Raw genomic sequence first — 13884 nt, forward strand, 5'->3', positions numbered from 1 at the left:
TCGTTAAAAACCCATCTGGTTCACTAATGTCCTTTTAGGGACGGAAATCTGCCGTCCTTACCTGGTCTGGCCTATATGTGACTCCAGACCCACAGCAATGTGGTTGACTCTTAAATACCCTCTCAAGGGCAATTAGGCATGGGCAATAAATGCTGGCACAGCCTGCGACGCCTACGGCCCATGAACGAATAAGAAAAAAATTATTGCAGATCAAGAAAACATAGAACATAGAACAATACAGCGCAGTACAGGCCCTTCGGCCCACTATGTTGCACCGAAACAAAAGCCATCTAACCTACACTATACCATTATCATCCATATGTTTATCCAATAAACTTTTAAATGCCCACAATATTGGCGAGTTCACTACTGTAGCAGGTAGGGCATTCCACGGCCTCACTACTCTTTGCGTAAAGAACCTACCTCTGACCTCTGTCCTATATCTATTACCCCTCAGTTTAAAGCTATGTCCCCTCGTGCCAGCCATTTCCATCCGCGGGAGAAGGCTCTCACTGTCCACCCTATCCAACCCCCTGATCATTTTGTATGCCTCTATTAAGTCTCCTCTTAACCTTCTTCTCTCCAACGAAAACAACCTCAAGTCCATCAGCCTTTCCTCATAAGATCTTCCCTCCATACCAGGCAACATCCTGGTAAATCTCCTCTGCACCCGCTCCAAAGCCTCCACGTCCTTCCTATAATGCGGTGACCAGAACTGTACTCAATACTCCAAATGCGGCCGTACCAGAGTTCTGTACAGCTGCAACATGACCTCCTGACTCCGGAACTCAATCCCTCTACCAATAAAGGCCAACACTCCATAGGCCTTCTTCACAACCCTATCAACCTGGGTGGCAACTTTCAGGGATCTATGTACCTGGACACCTAGATCCCTCTGCTCATCCACACTTTCAAGAACTTTACCATTAGCCAAATATTCCACATTCCTGTTATTCCTTCCAAAGTGAATCACCTCACACTTCTCTACATTAAACTCCATTTGCCACTTCTCAGCCCAGCTCTGCAGCTTATCTATATCCCTCTGTAACCTGCTACATCCTTCCACACTATCAACAACACCACCGACTTTAGTATCGTCTGCAAATTTACTCACCCACCCCTCTGCGCCTTCCTCTAGGTCATTGATAAAAATGACAAACAGCAACGGCCCCAGAACAGATCCTTGTGGTACTCCACTTGTGACTGAACTCCATTCTGAACATTTCCCATCAACCACCACCCTCTGTCTTCTTTCAGCTAGCCAATTTCTGATCCACACCTCTAAATCACCCTCAATCCCCAGCCTCGGTATTTTCTGCAATAGCCTACCATGGGGAACCTTATCAAACGCAAAAGTGTTATACTTTTTTTTTTCTTTTTAAATTTTGAGTACCCAATTATTTTTTTTTCCAATTAAGGGGCAATTTAGCGTGGCCAATCCACCTACCCTGCATATCTTTGGGTTGTGGGGGTGAAACCCACGCAGACTTGGGGAGGATGTGCAAACTCCACACGGACAGTGACCCAGGGCAGGGATTCGAACCCGGGTCCTCAGCGCCGCAGTCCCAGTGCTAACCACTGCACCACATGCCGCCCCAGAAAAGTGTTATACTGACCACTGGGAACCCCACTGTATATCTTCTCCCAGTCCAAACAACAACTGTTTCACCATCACTCTCTGTTTCGTGTCACGCAGCCAACTTTTCCTTTAAGTCTGTCATGTGGCACTTTACCAAATGCTTTATGGAAGTCCATAGAGACGGCAGCAGCCCCATTCCTTCATCGATCATCTCGGTGTTCCCTCTAAAAGATGAAATCAAATTAGGTAAACATTATTTGCCTTTAACAAATACATGCTGGTCTGCCAACGAGTGTAACCAATTGTGGAATAATTGGTGGGGAAATCTGGGCAAACCGAAGAATAGAAGTAAAATACTGTGAAATCTGGAAATCCGAAATAAAAACCCAAAGTGCTGGAAAAAAATATCTGTGGAGGGGAAACCGTTAACATTTCCGAATCCAATATGATTTTTCTTTGAAACACAATCTGGGGCTGGTTTAGCACACTGGGCTAAATCGCTAGCTTTGGAAGCAGACCAAGTCAGGCCAGCAGCACGGTTCAATTCCCGTACCAGCCTCCCCGAACAGGCGCCGGAATGTGGCGACTAGGGGCTTTTCACAGTAACTTCATTTGAAGCCTACTTGTGACAATAAGCGAGTTTCATTCGTTTTATTAATTTTGATAGTGCTGGCAGCTTTGGGAACTAACCATTTCTCAGGACGCACTTTAAAGAACTGTTGGTATCAACTGCCTTCTACTTGGAAAGTTCCAGTTCTTTTCAATCCGTCGGCCTTTTATCATCAAGTGGAATCAATATTGTGGCTCTCCTTCCAAGAGCTAAACTGCAGGAGAAAAACGGGAAGCAAGGTCGAACCATAGCAATAAATAATCACCCGAAGGACAGTGATTACATAGCATTTACAGCACACTGACAGGCTCTCTTCTGGGTAGAGTTCTGGGTCAAGAATTTAATTCACGGGCCCCATTTGTTGCAGTACAGAAAGCGGTTGGAGAGTTTGCCCGTCTGCCTCTAATCTCAGTCAAACTCAGTTAATGCTGATAACCTGGCATTGAAAGAAGAAAGAGTGCGTGAATCATCTAGATTAATCATCTGCCTTGTAATCCTGTGGCAAGGTGGCAGCACGGTAGCACAGTGGCTAGCACTGTTGCTTTGCAGCACCAGGGTCCTGGGTTTGATTCCTGGCTTGGGGGTCACTGTCAGTGCGGAGTCCGCGTGCTATCCCCGTGTCTGCGTGGGTTTCCTCCGGGCGCTCCGGTTTCCTCCCACATGTCCCGAAAGACGTGCTTGTTAGGTGAATTGGACATTCTGAATTCTCCCTCAGTGAATCCGAACAGGTGCCGGAGTGTGGCGACTAGGGGATTTTCACAGTAACTTCATTGCAGTGTTAATGTAAGCCGACTTGTGACACTAATAAAGATTATTATTATTATTACAATGTAGGTGTTAGGAAAACTAAGGTAATTTTAAGGGATTTATATTTGTATTGGTAAACATTAGAAATAAGGCATAGTTTCAAGTGGAAGGGTAAAACCAGTAGTTAGATTCATGCTGCACCAAGGTGTTGTATGTGTGGGAGTTGGTTTTAATTCTAACTGTGGTTCTATTGTGCTTAGAGAGCGTCACAGTGTGAAGAGTAGAAAGAAATACACTGTTGCTTAGCAACAGGAGGCCAGGGAAGGGCTTTCCTTGGTTCTTAGTTTTAATTGCAAGCCAGAGCAGTTGGAGATAAGTAGTGAGAGAGAAGTTGGCCCTCACAGCTCTGCTAGAAGCAGTTGGTTTTAGATGTCTAAAAAGGGAACAACCCTCTCAGCCTTGGTAGAAGAAAAGCCATACGATGGAGTAATGGTTAAGAAATAAGATGCCGAGAACCTAAAGGGCAGGGAGTCAAGGAAACTAGAAAAATGAAGAGATGTTTCTAAGAAGTTTGGAGTTAGTGGAACAGAGGAAACTGGGAAACAGAACAAGTTACTGTTCAGTAAAGTTACAGAGTTAAAAAGGCATTGGATTGTGAGAGGCCAGAAAGATATCTGCAATCGTGCCAAGGTTTGTGAGGAGTTATTCCAGTTTGGGACAATTCGTTGAAATAATTGTGGAAATTGTTGTCTGGACCTTCGGATTTGTGTAAAAGCCTTCAAGACAAAGGAGCCCTGAAGGGAGAGGTGTAAAACCTGAAAGAGAAACCTTAATAGAAGCAGCAGAGGGAAAGCATAATTTAAAAGAAGATTTTCTGTGGCACTGCAGAAAAGAAGATGGTGGCACAGTGGTTAGCACTGCTGCCTCACAGCGCCAGGGACTCGGGTTCGGCTCAGTCCTCGCGCAACTGTGTGGAGTTTTACAACTCTAATCTAGAGTTTTCACCCACGTGTCTGTGTGAACAAAGAACAAAGAACAAAGAAATGTACAGCACAGGAACAGGCCCTTCGGCCCTCCAAGCCCGTGCCGACCATACTGCCCGACTAAACTACAATCTTCTACACTTCCTGGGGCCGTATCCTTCTATTCCCATCCTATTCATATATTTGTCAAGATGCCCCTTAAATGTCCCTATCGTCCCTGCTTCCACTACCTCCTCCGGTAGCGAGTTCCAGGCACCCACTACCCTCTGCGTAAAAAACTTGCCTCGTACATCTGCTCTAAACCTTGCCCCTCTCACCTTAAACCTATGCCCCCTAGTAATTGACCCCTCTACCCTGGGGAAAAGCCTCTGACTATCCACTCTGTCTATGCCCCTCATAATTTTGTATACCTCTATCAGGTCGCCCCTTGTGGGTTTCCTCCGGGTGCTCCGGTATCCTCCCACAGTCCAAAGATGTGCAGGTTAGGTGGATTGGCCACGATCAATATGCAGGGTTATGGGGATAAGGTGGGAGAGTGGGCCAAGGTAGCGTGCTCTTTCGGAAGGTGGATGCAGACTCAATCAGCCGTATGGCCTCCGTATGCACTATGGGGATTGTACAAATTTATAAGTAACTTTTGAAAGTACAATTTGAAATCACTAGTGTGGAAGCCGGATTTCAGTAAGACAAGGTGGCTCATGGTGTAAGAATCGTCTGGGGGGATTCTGAGGCGAAATCCACAAACATTCGCTTGGGGTTCAGAGTGGAGAGTGTATTTGCCCACAGTCATCTTGTGTGCTTAAAAGGGACTTTGTGTTTTGAGAGGTTGTACAAGTCAGAGCCACTCGGGGGAGACCGTGAGATGCAGGAATTTCTAGATGGGTTGGAGTACCCGAGGCTAGGGGAGGGGGACAGGGCTACATTAGATGGAGCAATAGTGGAGCAGGAGATAAAGGATGCGATTGGGAGGATGCAGCCGGGGAAGGTGGCAGGGCCGGATGGGTTTCCGGTGGAATATTATTTAAAAAATTAAGGATAGGTTGGCACCCCTGATGGTGGGGATGTTTGAGGAGACGATAGGGAAGGGGGTGTTGCCGCAAACCTTGGGGCAGGCATCGATTTCCCTGTTACTAAAAAAGATAAGGATCCGACGGAGTGTGGGTCGTATCGGCCCATATCACTTCTGAATGTGGACGTAAAAGTGTTGGCGAAGGTACTGGCGGGTAGGCTGGAGGAGTGCCTTCCGAAGGTGATAGGGGAGGATCAGACGGGGTTCGTGAAAGGGAGGCAGCGGTTTTCGAACATTAGGAGGGTTTTGAAAGTTATGGCACCGGCGGAAAGAAAGGAAACGGAGGTAGTTGTGGCATTGGACGCCGAGAAGGCGTTTGATCGGGTAGAATGGGGGTACCTGATGGCAGTGCTGGAGCGGTTTGGGATTGGACCAAGGTTTGTGAACTGGGTAAAGCTATTATATAAGGAGCCGAAGGCGAGTGCCTGCACAAATAATATCAGTTCGAGATACTTTTCTCTCCACCGTGGGACGAGACAGGGATGTCCTATGACCCCCCTGCTGTTTGCACTTGCGATTGAGCCGTTGGCCATCGCATTGAGAAGTTCGGGAGCATGGAAAGGAATAGTGTGGGGGGGGGGATAGAGCATAGGGTGTCCTTATATGCCGACGACTTGCTGCTGTATGTGTCTGAACCGAGTGCATCGATAGGAGGAATATTGGAGCTACTGCGAGTATTTGGGTCTTTCTCGGGGTACAAGTTGAACCTGGACAAGAGTGAGTACTTTGTGGTGTCTCGGCCGAGGGTGGGGTCAGGGGTGGGGGGCTGCCATTCCGTAGAGCAGGGACTCATTTTAGGTATCTGGGGGTGCAGGTTGCCCGGGAGTGGGGGAGGCTTTGCAGGTACAACATCATTAATTTGGTGGGGAGAGTGAAAGCCGATCTGGCAAGGTGAGACGGCCTTCCTCTGTCACTGGAGGGTTGGGTACAGGCGGTTAAAATGGATGTGTTGCCGCAATTCCTGTTTATTTTTCAATGCCTACCGATTTTCCAGCCAAAGACTTTTTTCAGGGAGATTGAGGGAAGGATTACCTCATTCATATGGGGAGGGAAGGTGGCCAGAGTGAGAAAGGTGCTGCTACAGAGGGGAAGGCAGGTACGGGGTTTGGGTCTCCCGAATCTGTTGTACTACTACTGGGCGGCGAATGTGGAGAAAGTGTGGAGCTGGGTCAGAGGGGTTGATTCTCAGTGGGTCAGAATGGAGGAGAGTTTGTGCAGGGGGTCGGGGCTGAAGGCACTAGCAACAGCGCCGCTCCCGATAGCTCCGGGGAAATATTCAGGGAGTCCGGTAATAATAGCTTCATTGAAAATCTGGAGGCAGTTTCGCCAACACTTCAGGTTGGGTTTAGGGTCAAGGGAAATGCCGATTCGGGAGAACCACAGATTTGAGCCAGGGAGGTGGGACGGAAGTTTTCGGAAATGGGAAGAGAAGGGGATTAAGACGCTAAAAGATTTGTTTCTTCGGGGTCGGTTTGCAGGATTGAAGGAGCTGGAAGTGAAGTATGGGCTAGAGCAGGGAGAAGGTTTAGGTACATGCAGGTTCAGGATTTTGCCAGGAAGGAGATACAGAGCTTCCCAGAGGAACCGGCCTCCACATTGCTGGAGGAGGTGTTGACGACAAGGGGACTGGAGAAGGGGGCAGTGTCAGCGGTGTACAGAGCTATTCTGGAAGAGGATAAGGCACCACTGGAAGGGATCAAAGCAAAGAGGGAGGAAGAGCTGGGAGAGGTTAGCGAGGAGGGGGTCTGGTGTGAGGTGCTCCGGAGAGTGAATGTCTCCACCTCATGTGCGAGGTTGGGGCTGATACAGCTGAAGGTGGTATATAGGGCGCACCTCACGAGGGCAAGGATGAGCCGATTTTTTGAAGGAGTAGAGGATGTGTGTGAGCGTTGCGGGGGGGGGGGGGGGGGGGGCCCGCGAATCACGTTCATATGTTTTGGTCCTGTCCAAAGCTAGGGGAGTACTGGAAGGAGGTGTTTAGGGTAATTTCCAAGGTGGTGCGTGTGAAACTGGACCCGGGTTCCCGGAAGCCGTATTCGGGATGTCGGACCAGCCAGGGTTGGAAACGGGAGCGGAGGCAGATATCATAGCCTTCGTCTCGTTGATTGCCCGAAGCCGGATCCTGCTGGGATGGAGAGCAGCCTCTCCACCCAGTGCCCTGGCGTGGCGGGGGGACCTGTTGGAATACTTGACCCTTGAGAAGGTTAAGTTCGAACTGAGGAGAAGCTCGGAGGGGTTCTACAAGTCATGGGCACTATTTATTATGCACTTTCAAGAACTGGATAACATCGAACATTAGTTGGGGGGGGTGGGGGGGGAGGGGGGGGGCTGTGTAGATTAAGGGTGACTACGGGTAATCCCTGATTCCTTTTTGTCATTTGTTTATGTAAACATGTGGGTTGAGGTTTGGGGGTTGGTGGGTGGATGGGAGCGTTGTTATTATGCGGACTGACATATCTTGCTGATTATTGTTTATTGTTGATGGATGTAAATGTGGGAGAAAATGTGAAAAAGGGGGAGAATAAAAAAATGTATTTAAAAAAAAAAAGGGACCATTGTAGATTAAGATGTACCTTGTGATCCATGTTAATCCTAAAACCTGTGCGTAATTGTTAAACTAAGGGGGGAACTAAAGCCGTATTGTTTAAATTTTTAATTGGTAATGGGTTGAAGGGTTATGGAGAATGGACGGGACGGTGGAGTTGAGATCACGATGGGATCAGCTGTGATCACATTGAAGGTGTTTTGGCTCGGGAGGCTAAAGTGCCGACTTCCGCTCCTCGGTCATGTGTTCTAGGGAGGAGATGCTCTGGCGGATAGCCAGAATAGAATGGCGGAGCAGACACGATGGGCCGAATGACCTAATTCTGCTCCCATAAAGGGCGGCATGTGTTTAGCACTGGGACTGCGGCGCTGAGGACCCGTGTTCGAATCCCAGCCCTGGGTCACTGTCTGTGTTTGCATATTCCCCCCATGTCCGCATGGGTTTCACCCCCCCAACCCAGAGATGTGCTGGTTAGGTGGATTGGCCACCCTAATTTGCCCCTTAATTGGAAAAGAAAAATAATTGGCTACGCTAAATTTATTTTTAAAAAAGAAAGAAAAGAAAATTCTGCTCCTAGAGATCTTATGGACGTATGACTGTATTTAAAAATGGATTTTGACCTGAGATGGGGTTTGCTTGAGTGGAGATTAAAAGATAGCAGTTAGGAGATAAAAGATCTCATTTTATTGTTAAGCATTGTTTAACTGGTAATTGTAAGCTATATTTCTGTGATGTTAGGGTAGTTTTAAGACCGTGTTAATAATAACATTTGTTTTAATATACCATATCCCTACTCATGTGTGGAATTATTCCTGGAGTGAAGTATCCTTTCCTCACAGTCTTACAAATCTTTAAAAAAAATATTGCTGTGTCTGTCCGGTATCTTAGCACAGTTTGGGGTCTGGTCCGAGATTGTAACAGGGATTACTAGCCCTTGAACCAAATGACCAATAATTTACAATCTAGGTTGATCCATCACAAAATTAATCCATCTTGGGTGTGTTGTTATCCTAATTGTCTTTCAAATCAATGCTTGATCATTTGTATTCTTCCAAGATTTATTGATGCAACAATTAGTTACAGGGTCTTGCATCTTAAAACATTTTTAGTTTCCAATAACAAAGGCTTGCATTTTGCAGTTCACCTGCTACATTGGCTAGTCACCGACGCACGGGCAGCCATATATACCAGATACGAGGTGCACTGCAGGAACTCACCAAGGCAGCTTAGACAGCACCTTCCCAACCCACGACTGTTGTCATCTAGAAGGACGAGGACAGCATATAGTTGGGAACACCGCCACCTGGAGTTCCCCTCCAAGCCACTCACCATCCTGACTTGGAAATATATCGTTCCTTCACTGTCGCTGGGTCAAAATCCTGGAACTCCCTCCCTAACAGCACAGTGGGAGTACCTACTGTAATGATATGTATCAGGGGTGGGATTCTCCGACCCCCCGGTTGGTGAGCCCCACCCCCTCCGACGATTCTCCGGCCCGCGATGGGCCAAAGTCCCGCTGCTGTCATGCCAGTCCCGCCGGCGTGAATCAAACCACCTACCTTACCGGCAGGACTAGCGGTGCGGGCGGGCTCCGGGGTCCTGGGGGGGGTGGGCGCGGGGCGATCTGGCTCCGGGGGGTGCTCCCACGGTGGCCTGGCCCGCGATCGGGGCCCACCGATCCACGGACGGGCCTGTGCCGTGGGGGCACTTTTTTTCTTCCGCCTCGGCCGCAGCCTCCGCGATGGCCGATGCGGAAGTGACCCCCCCCCCCGTGCATGCGCGGGAATGACATCAGCTGACGCTCCTGCACGGACTTCCGCCGCCCGGCGCAGTCCCTTCGGCCCCGGCTGGCGTGGCGCCAAAGGCCTTTCCTGCCGGCCGGCGGCGCGCCAACAACTCCGGCGCGGGCCTAGCCCCTCCAGGCGAGGGCTTGGCCCCTAAAGGTACGGAGAAATCCGCACCTTTGGGGCGGCCCGACGGCGGAGTGGTTCCCGCCACTCCATCCCGCCGGGATTCCCCCGGCCCACCGGGTAGGGGAGAATCCTGGCCATTGTTTGGGATGTAAAGGGGTAACAAGTTAATGAAAATGCTTCTTGCCACTAGAGCGAACCACAGAACAGTCTCATATATATATATATCGTGTGACTGAGGATTCTGGGAGTTAGAAGGTAGGTAGAAGATGGTGAAGTAAGGAGCAATTGTACTTGAGAGTTCTGTCGTTAGAGATAGCATAGTTTAATATAGAAACCTTCTACTTTAGGAATGTGAACAAGTCTTAGTTGGTAGTGTAATAAATTTATAGTTTTGTTCGTGAACAAAGCGTTGTGTTCTTTATTCAACACTACGCATTCAAGCCATCCAGGTAAAGCAGAATAGAGAACACAACACATGGACGGCAGCCGATCAAGAAGGTGGCTCACCCCCACCTTCTCGAGGGCAATTAGGGATGGGCAACGCATGCTGGGCCGAGCCAGCGATGCCCACACCCCATGAATGAATTTTAAAAAAAAAGCAATTTGGAGTGTGTGCCTCAGGTCACCCATGCCTCACAGTGTGAAATCATTGCTTCCAGATAGCATTCTGTATGTCTGAATCTTTCTGTCACTAGGAACATGGTTAGTGAGCTGGTGTTCCATATCACCAATGTCACTCATTAGTCACTTGTGAGATTAGTACTACACAGAATTAACACCAGAAATGAGGCAGCACTCAACCACACTTTGGGTTAAAACATAATCATGATCTTTAAACGTGATATATTGTTGAACTTGTATCTTTGTCCTGAACCATACCGCATTCTCTGAAACTTCTATTTCCTTTTCTCTCAGGTGTTTGCACCCAGAGTGGGTGTGATGTATCTACTAGCAAGTTTGGCATTTTTATTTTATTATAGTAAAGTACCCGAGAGATACTTTCCAGGTACGTCAGTCTCTCTCTCTCTCTTGGTATTTTTGTACTGTTTTTGTACACAGATTATGTTGCGTGTCATATTCACGGTAAACCTCTGTCCTGCAACCAACATGAGAATGAAAAATAATTAAGGCCAAATTAACATAATGTTTCACGGGTGGTGTCTCAGGTACAGGGGGTGAGCTTCTATCTTCTGGCATTGAGATTTGAACACTGGGTGTGCCTATCGGGAATTTGCGTTTGAGATCATTGTCTGGCACGCCTAAGCGTCCTGATGATGAGAATCGACCTCCCCATGTCACGTTGGTTATCGGCTGTGTTACCAGGATGACTCTCTCTCTCTCTCTCCTTCTCTCTCTTTCTTCTCCCTCTCACTTCTCTCTCTCTCACTTCTCTCTCTCTCCTCCCTCTAACTTCTCTCTCGCTCTTCACTCTCTCTCTTCTCTCTCTTTCTTCTCCCTCTCACTTCTCTCTCTCTTCTCTCTCTCCTCTCTTTCTCGCTTCTCCCTCTCACCTCTCCCTCTCTCCTCTCCCTCTCACTTCTCCCTCTCACTTCTCTCTCTCTTCTCTCTCTCGCTTCTTCCTCTCTCCTCTCTCTCCTCTCCCTCTCGCTTCTCCCTCTCACTTCTCTCTCTCTTATCTCTCTCGCTTCTCCCTCTCTCCTCTCCCTTCTCCCTCTCACTTCTCTCTCTCTTCCCCCTCTCACTTCTCCCTCTCACTTCTCTCTCTCGCTTCTCCCTCTCTCCTCTCCCTCTCACTTCACCCTCTCTTCTCCCTCTCACTTCTCCCTCTCACTTCTCTCTCTCTTCCCCCTCTCACTTCTCCCTCTCACTTCTCGCTCTCGCTTCTCCCTCTCTCTCCCTCTCACTTCTCTCTCTCTTCTCCCTCTCTCTTTTCTCTCTCTCTTCTCTCTCGCTTCTCTCTCTCTCTTCTTCTCTCTCCCCTCTCCCTCTCACTTCTCCCCCTCACTTCTCTCTCTCTTCTCCCTCTCTCTTCTCCCTCTCTCTTCTCCCTCTCTCTTCTCTCTCTCTCTTCTCTCTCTCTCTTCTCCCTCTCACTTCTCCCTCTCACTTCTCTCTCTCTTCCCCCTCTCACTTCTCCCTCTCACTTCTCTCTCTCACTTCTCCCTCTCTCCTCTCCCTCTCACTTCTCCCTCTCTTCTCCCTCTCACTTCACCCTCTCACTTCTCTCTCTCTTCTCCCTCTCTCTTCTCTCTCGCTTCTCTCTCTCTCTTCTTCTCTCTCCCCTCTCCCTCTCACTTCTCCCCCTCACTTCTCTCTCTCTTCTCCCTCTCTCTTCTCTCTCTCTTCTCTCTCTCGCTTCTCTCTCTCTCTTCTTCTCTCTCCCCTCTCCCTCTCACTTCTCCCTCTCTTCCCCCTCTCACTTCTCCCTCTCACTTCTCTCTCTCGCTTCTCCCTCTCTCCTCTCCCTCTCACTTCACCCTCTCTTCTCCCTCTCACTTCTCCCTCTCACTTCTCTCTCTCTTCCCCCTCTCACTTCTCCCTCTCACTTCTCGCTCTCGCTTCTCCCTCTCTCTCCCTCTCACTTCTCTCTCTCTTCTCCCTCTCTCTTTTCTCTCTCTCTTCTCTCTCGCTTCTCTCTCTCTCTTCTTCTCTCTCCCCTCTCCCTCTCACTTCTCCCCCTCACTTCTCTCTCTCTTCTCCCTCTCTCTTCTCCCTCTCTCTTCTCCCTCTCTCTTCTCTCTCTCTCTTCTCTCTCTCTCTTCTCCCTCTCACTTCTCCCTCTCACTTCTCTCTCTCTTCCCCCTCTCACTTCTCCCTCTCACTTCTCTCTCTCACTTCTCCCTCTCTCCTCTCCCTCTCACTTCTCCCTCTCTTCTCCCTCTCACTTCACCCTCTCACTTCTCTCTCTCTTCTCCCTCTCTCTTCTCTCTCGCTTCTCTCTCTCTCTTCTTCTCTCTCCCCTCTCCCTCTCACTTCTCCCCCTCACTTCTCTCTCTCTTCTCCCTCTCTCTTCTCTCTCTCTTCTCTCTCTCGCTTCTCTCTCTCTCTTCTTCTCTCTCCCCTCTCCCTCTCACTTCTCCCTCTCTTCTCCCTCTCACTTCTCCCTCTCTCTTCTCTCTCTCTTCTCCCTCTCTCTTCTCTCTCTTACTTCTCTCTCTTCTCTCTCTCTCTTCTCTCTCGCTTCTCTCTCTCTCTTCTTCTCTCTCCCCTCTTCTCTCTTTCCTTTTTTCCTTCCTTTAAGACCTTGCACGTGGGCTAAGCTTTTGATGACCTGTCCAATGTGACTCGATGTCACATTATGTTTGACACTCCTGAGAAACACTGTGAGATATTTTATTCTGCTAAAGGTGCTTCACAAATGCAAGTTATTGTTCATATGGTTTATTTGGCTGATCCACAATGGCGACACTCATTGCCTGCAATGGAGCCACACTGGGACATTTATTATTGGTGAGATTGCAGGGTTCCCTCTGTGTAGAAGACTTGAACTGATGGACCTTTGTGAAGATCTAACTTGTTTTTTCCAAGAAGTAAAGGATACCTTTTAATGAAGCTATCTATTTATGGCAATAGTATTGGGGTATCCTTTAAATTCGAAGCATTTATAACCCATCAACCCCAGATTTTCTTTGGGTTTACTGATCTCCTACTGTGTTTATTAGATTCTAATAACAGATCCATGCAAACTTGTGGAGAAATCCTCGGTATAGAATCCCTTCTTCCTCTGCACTATAATGTACCATCATTCCCGTACCGGCCTCCCCGAACAGGCGCCGGGAAGTGGCAACTAGGGGCTTTTCACAGTAACTTCATTGAAGCCTACTGGTGACAATAAGCGACTATTATTATTATTATAATGGTTTATTTCATGAGCGGCCATTTCTTCGAGTCATTCCTATCCAATTCATGATTAGGTTCCGAGATGTCCCGTGTACACCAAAGAGATTAATCCAGCTCGGCTCCACCATTCTTCAAGACAGTCTTAATTGCTGCAATTGCTCTCCCGTTGTAAGCTGCCCGTATCCCAGGGTCTGGCTCTGCCAGCAGCAGAGGTTGGAGTGTTCCGCAGTGCTGTGTTAGGTGGGATTTTGCCATCACGCTGTAGGCTTCCTGTGCCTTTAGGGAGCGAAGTGACCTATGTAGGGCTCACCAAAAAAAAAAACAACTGTCGCATTACTCTGACTAATGAAGTTATCACCAGAGTCCTCACTGCCGGCGGGTGAGAATCTGAGATTGAGCCGATTGTAGGAGAGTTTGAACTTTTTAAAGATTCTACATAGTTAGTAAGAAACACACAGTGCCGTCAAATGATTCCCCTGTTCGGGGAAAGCTGCAGAATACCTTTCCGATTGGTGTGAACTTGTGTCTCATTTATCTGCCAAATTTCCTACCTTACATCCAGACAACAGTTCAGAAGCATTTCATTGGCCATAATGCATTTTCGGACATCCAACTGAAATAATAGGTCCTACATAAA

At 48.3% G+C, this 13884-nt stretch overlaps 1 protein-coding gene across 4 annotated transcripts in view; it reads left to right on the forward strand.

Moving 5' to 3' along the window:
• The window catches only part of LOC140403633 (progestin and adipoQ receptor family member 3-like), a 65330-nt gene that overhangs the window by 31993 nt on the left and 19453 nt on the right, over positions 1–13884 (forward strand). For all 4 annotated transcript variants that reach the window (XM_072491776.1, XM_072491774.1, XM_072491775.1 and 1 more), the window contains one exon: positions 10362–10452. In XM_072491776.1, coding sequence (XP_072347877.1) covers positions 10362–10452 — 91 coding nt within the window. The remainder of the gene's footprint in view (positions 1–10361; positions 10453–13884) is intronic.

This window comes from Scyliorhinus torazame, chromosome 28 (assembly GCF_047496885.1).
Source record: "Scyliorhinus torazame isolate Kashiwa2021f chromosome 28, sScyTor2.1, whole genome shotgun sequence".
Classification (NCBI taxonomy): domain Eukaryota; kingdom Metazoa; phylum Chordata; class Chondrichthyes; order Carcharhiniformes; family Scyliorhinidae; genus Scyliorhinus; species Scyliorhinus torazame.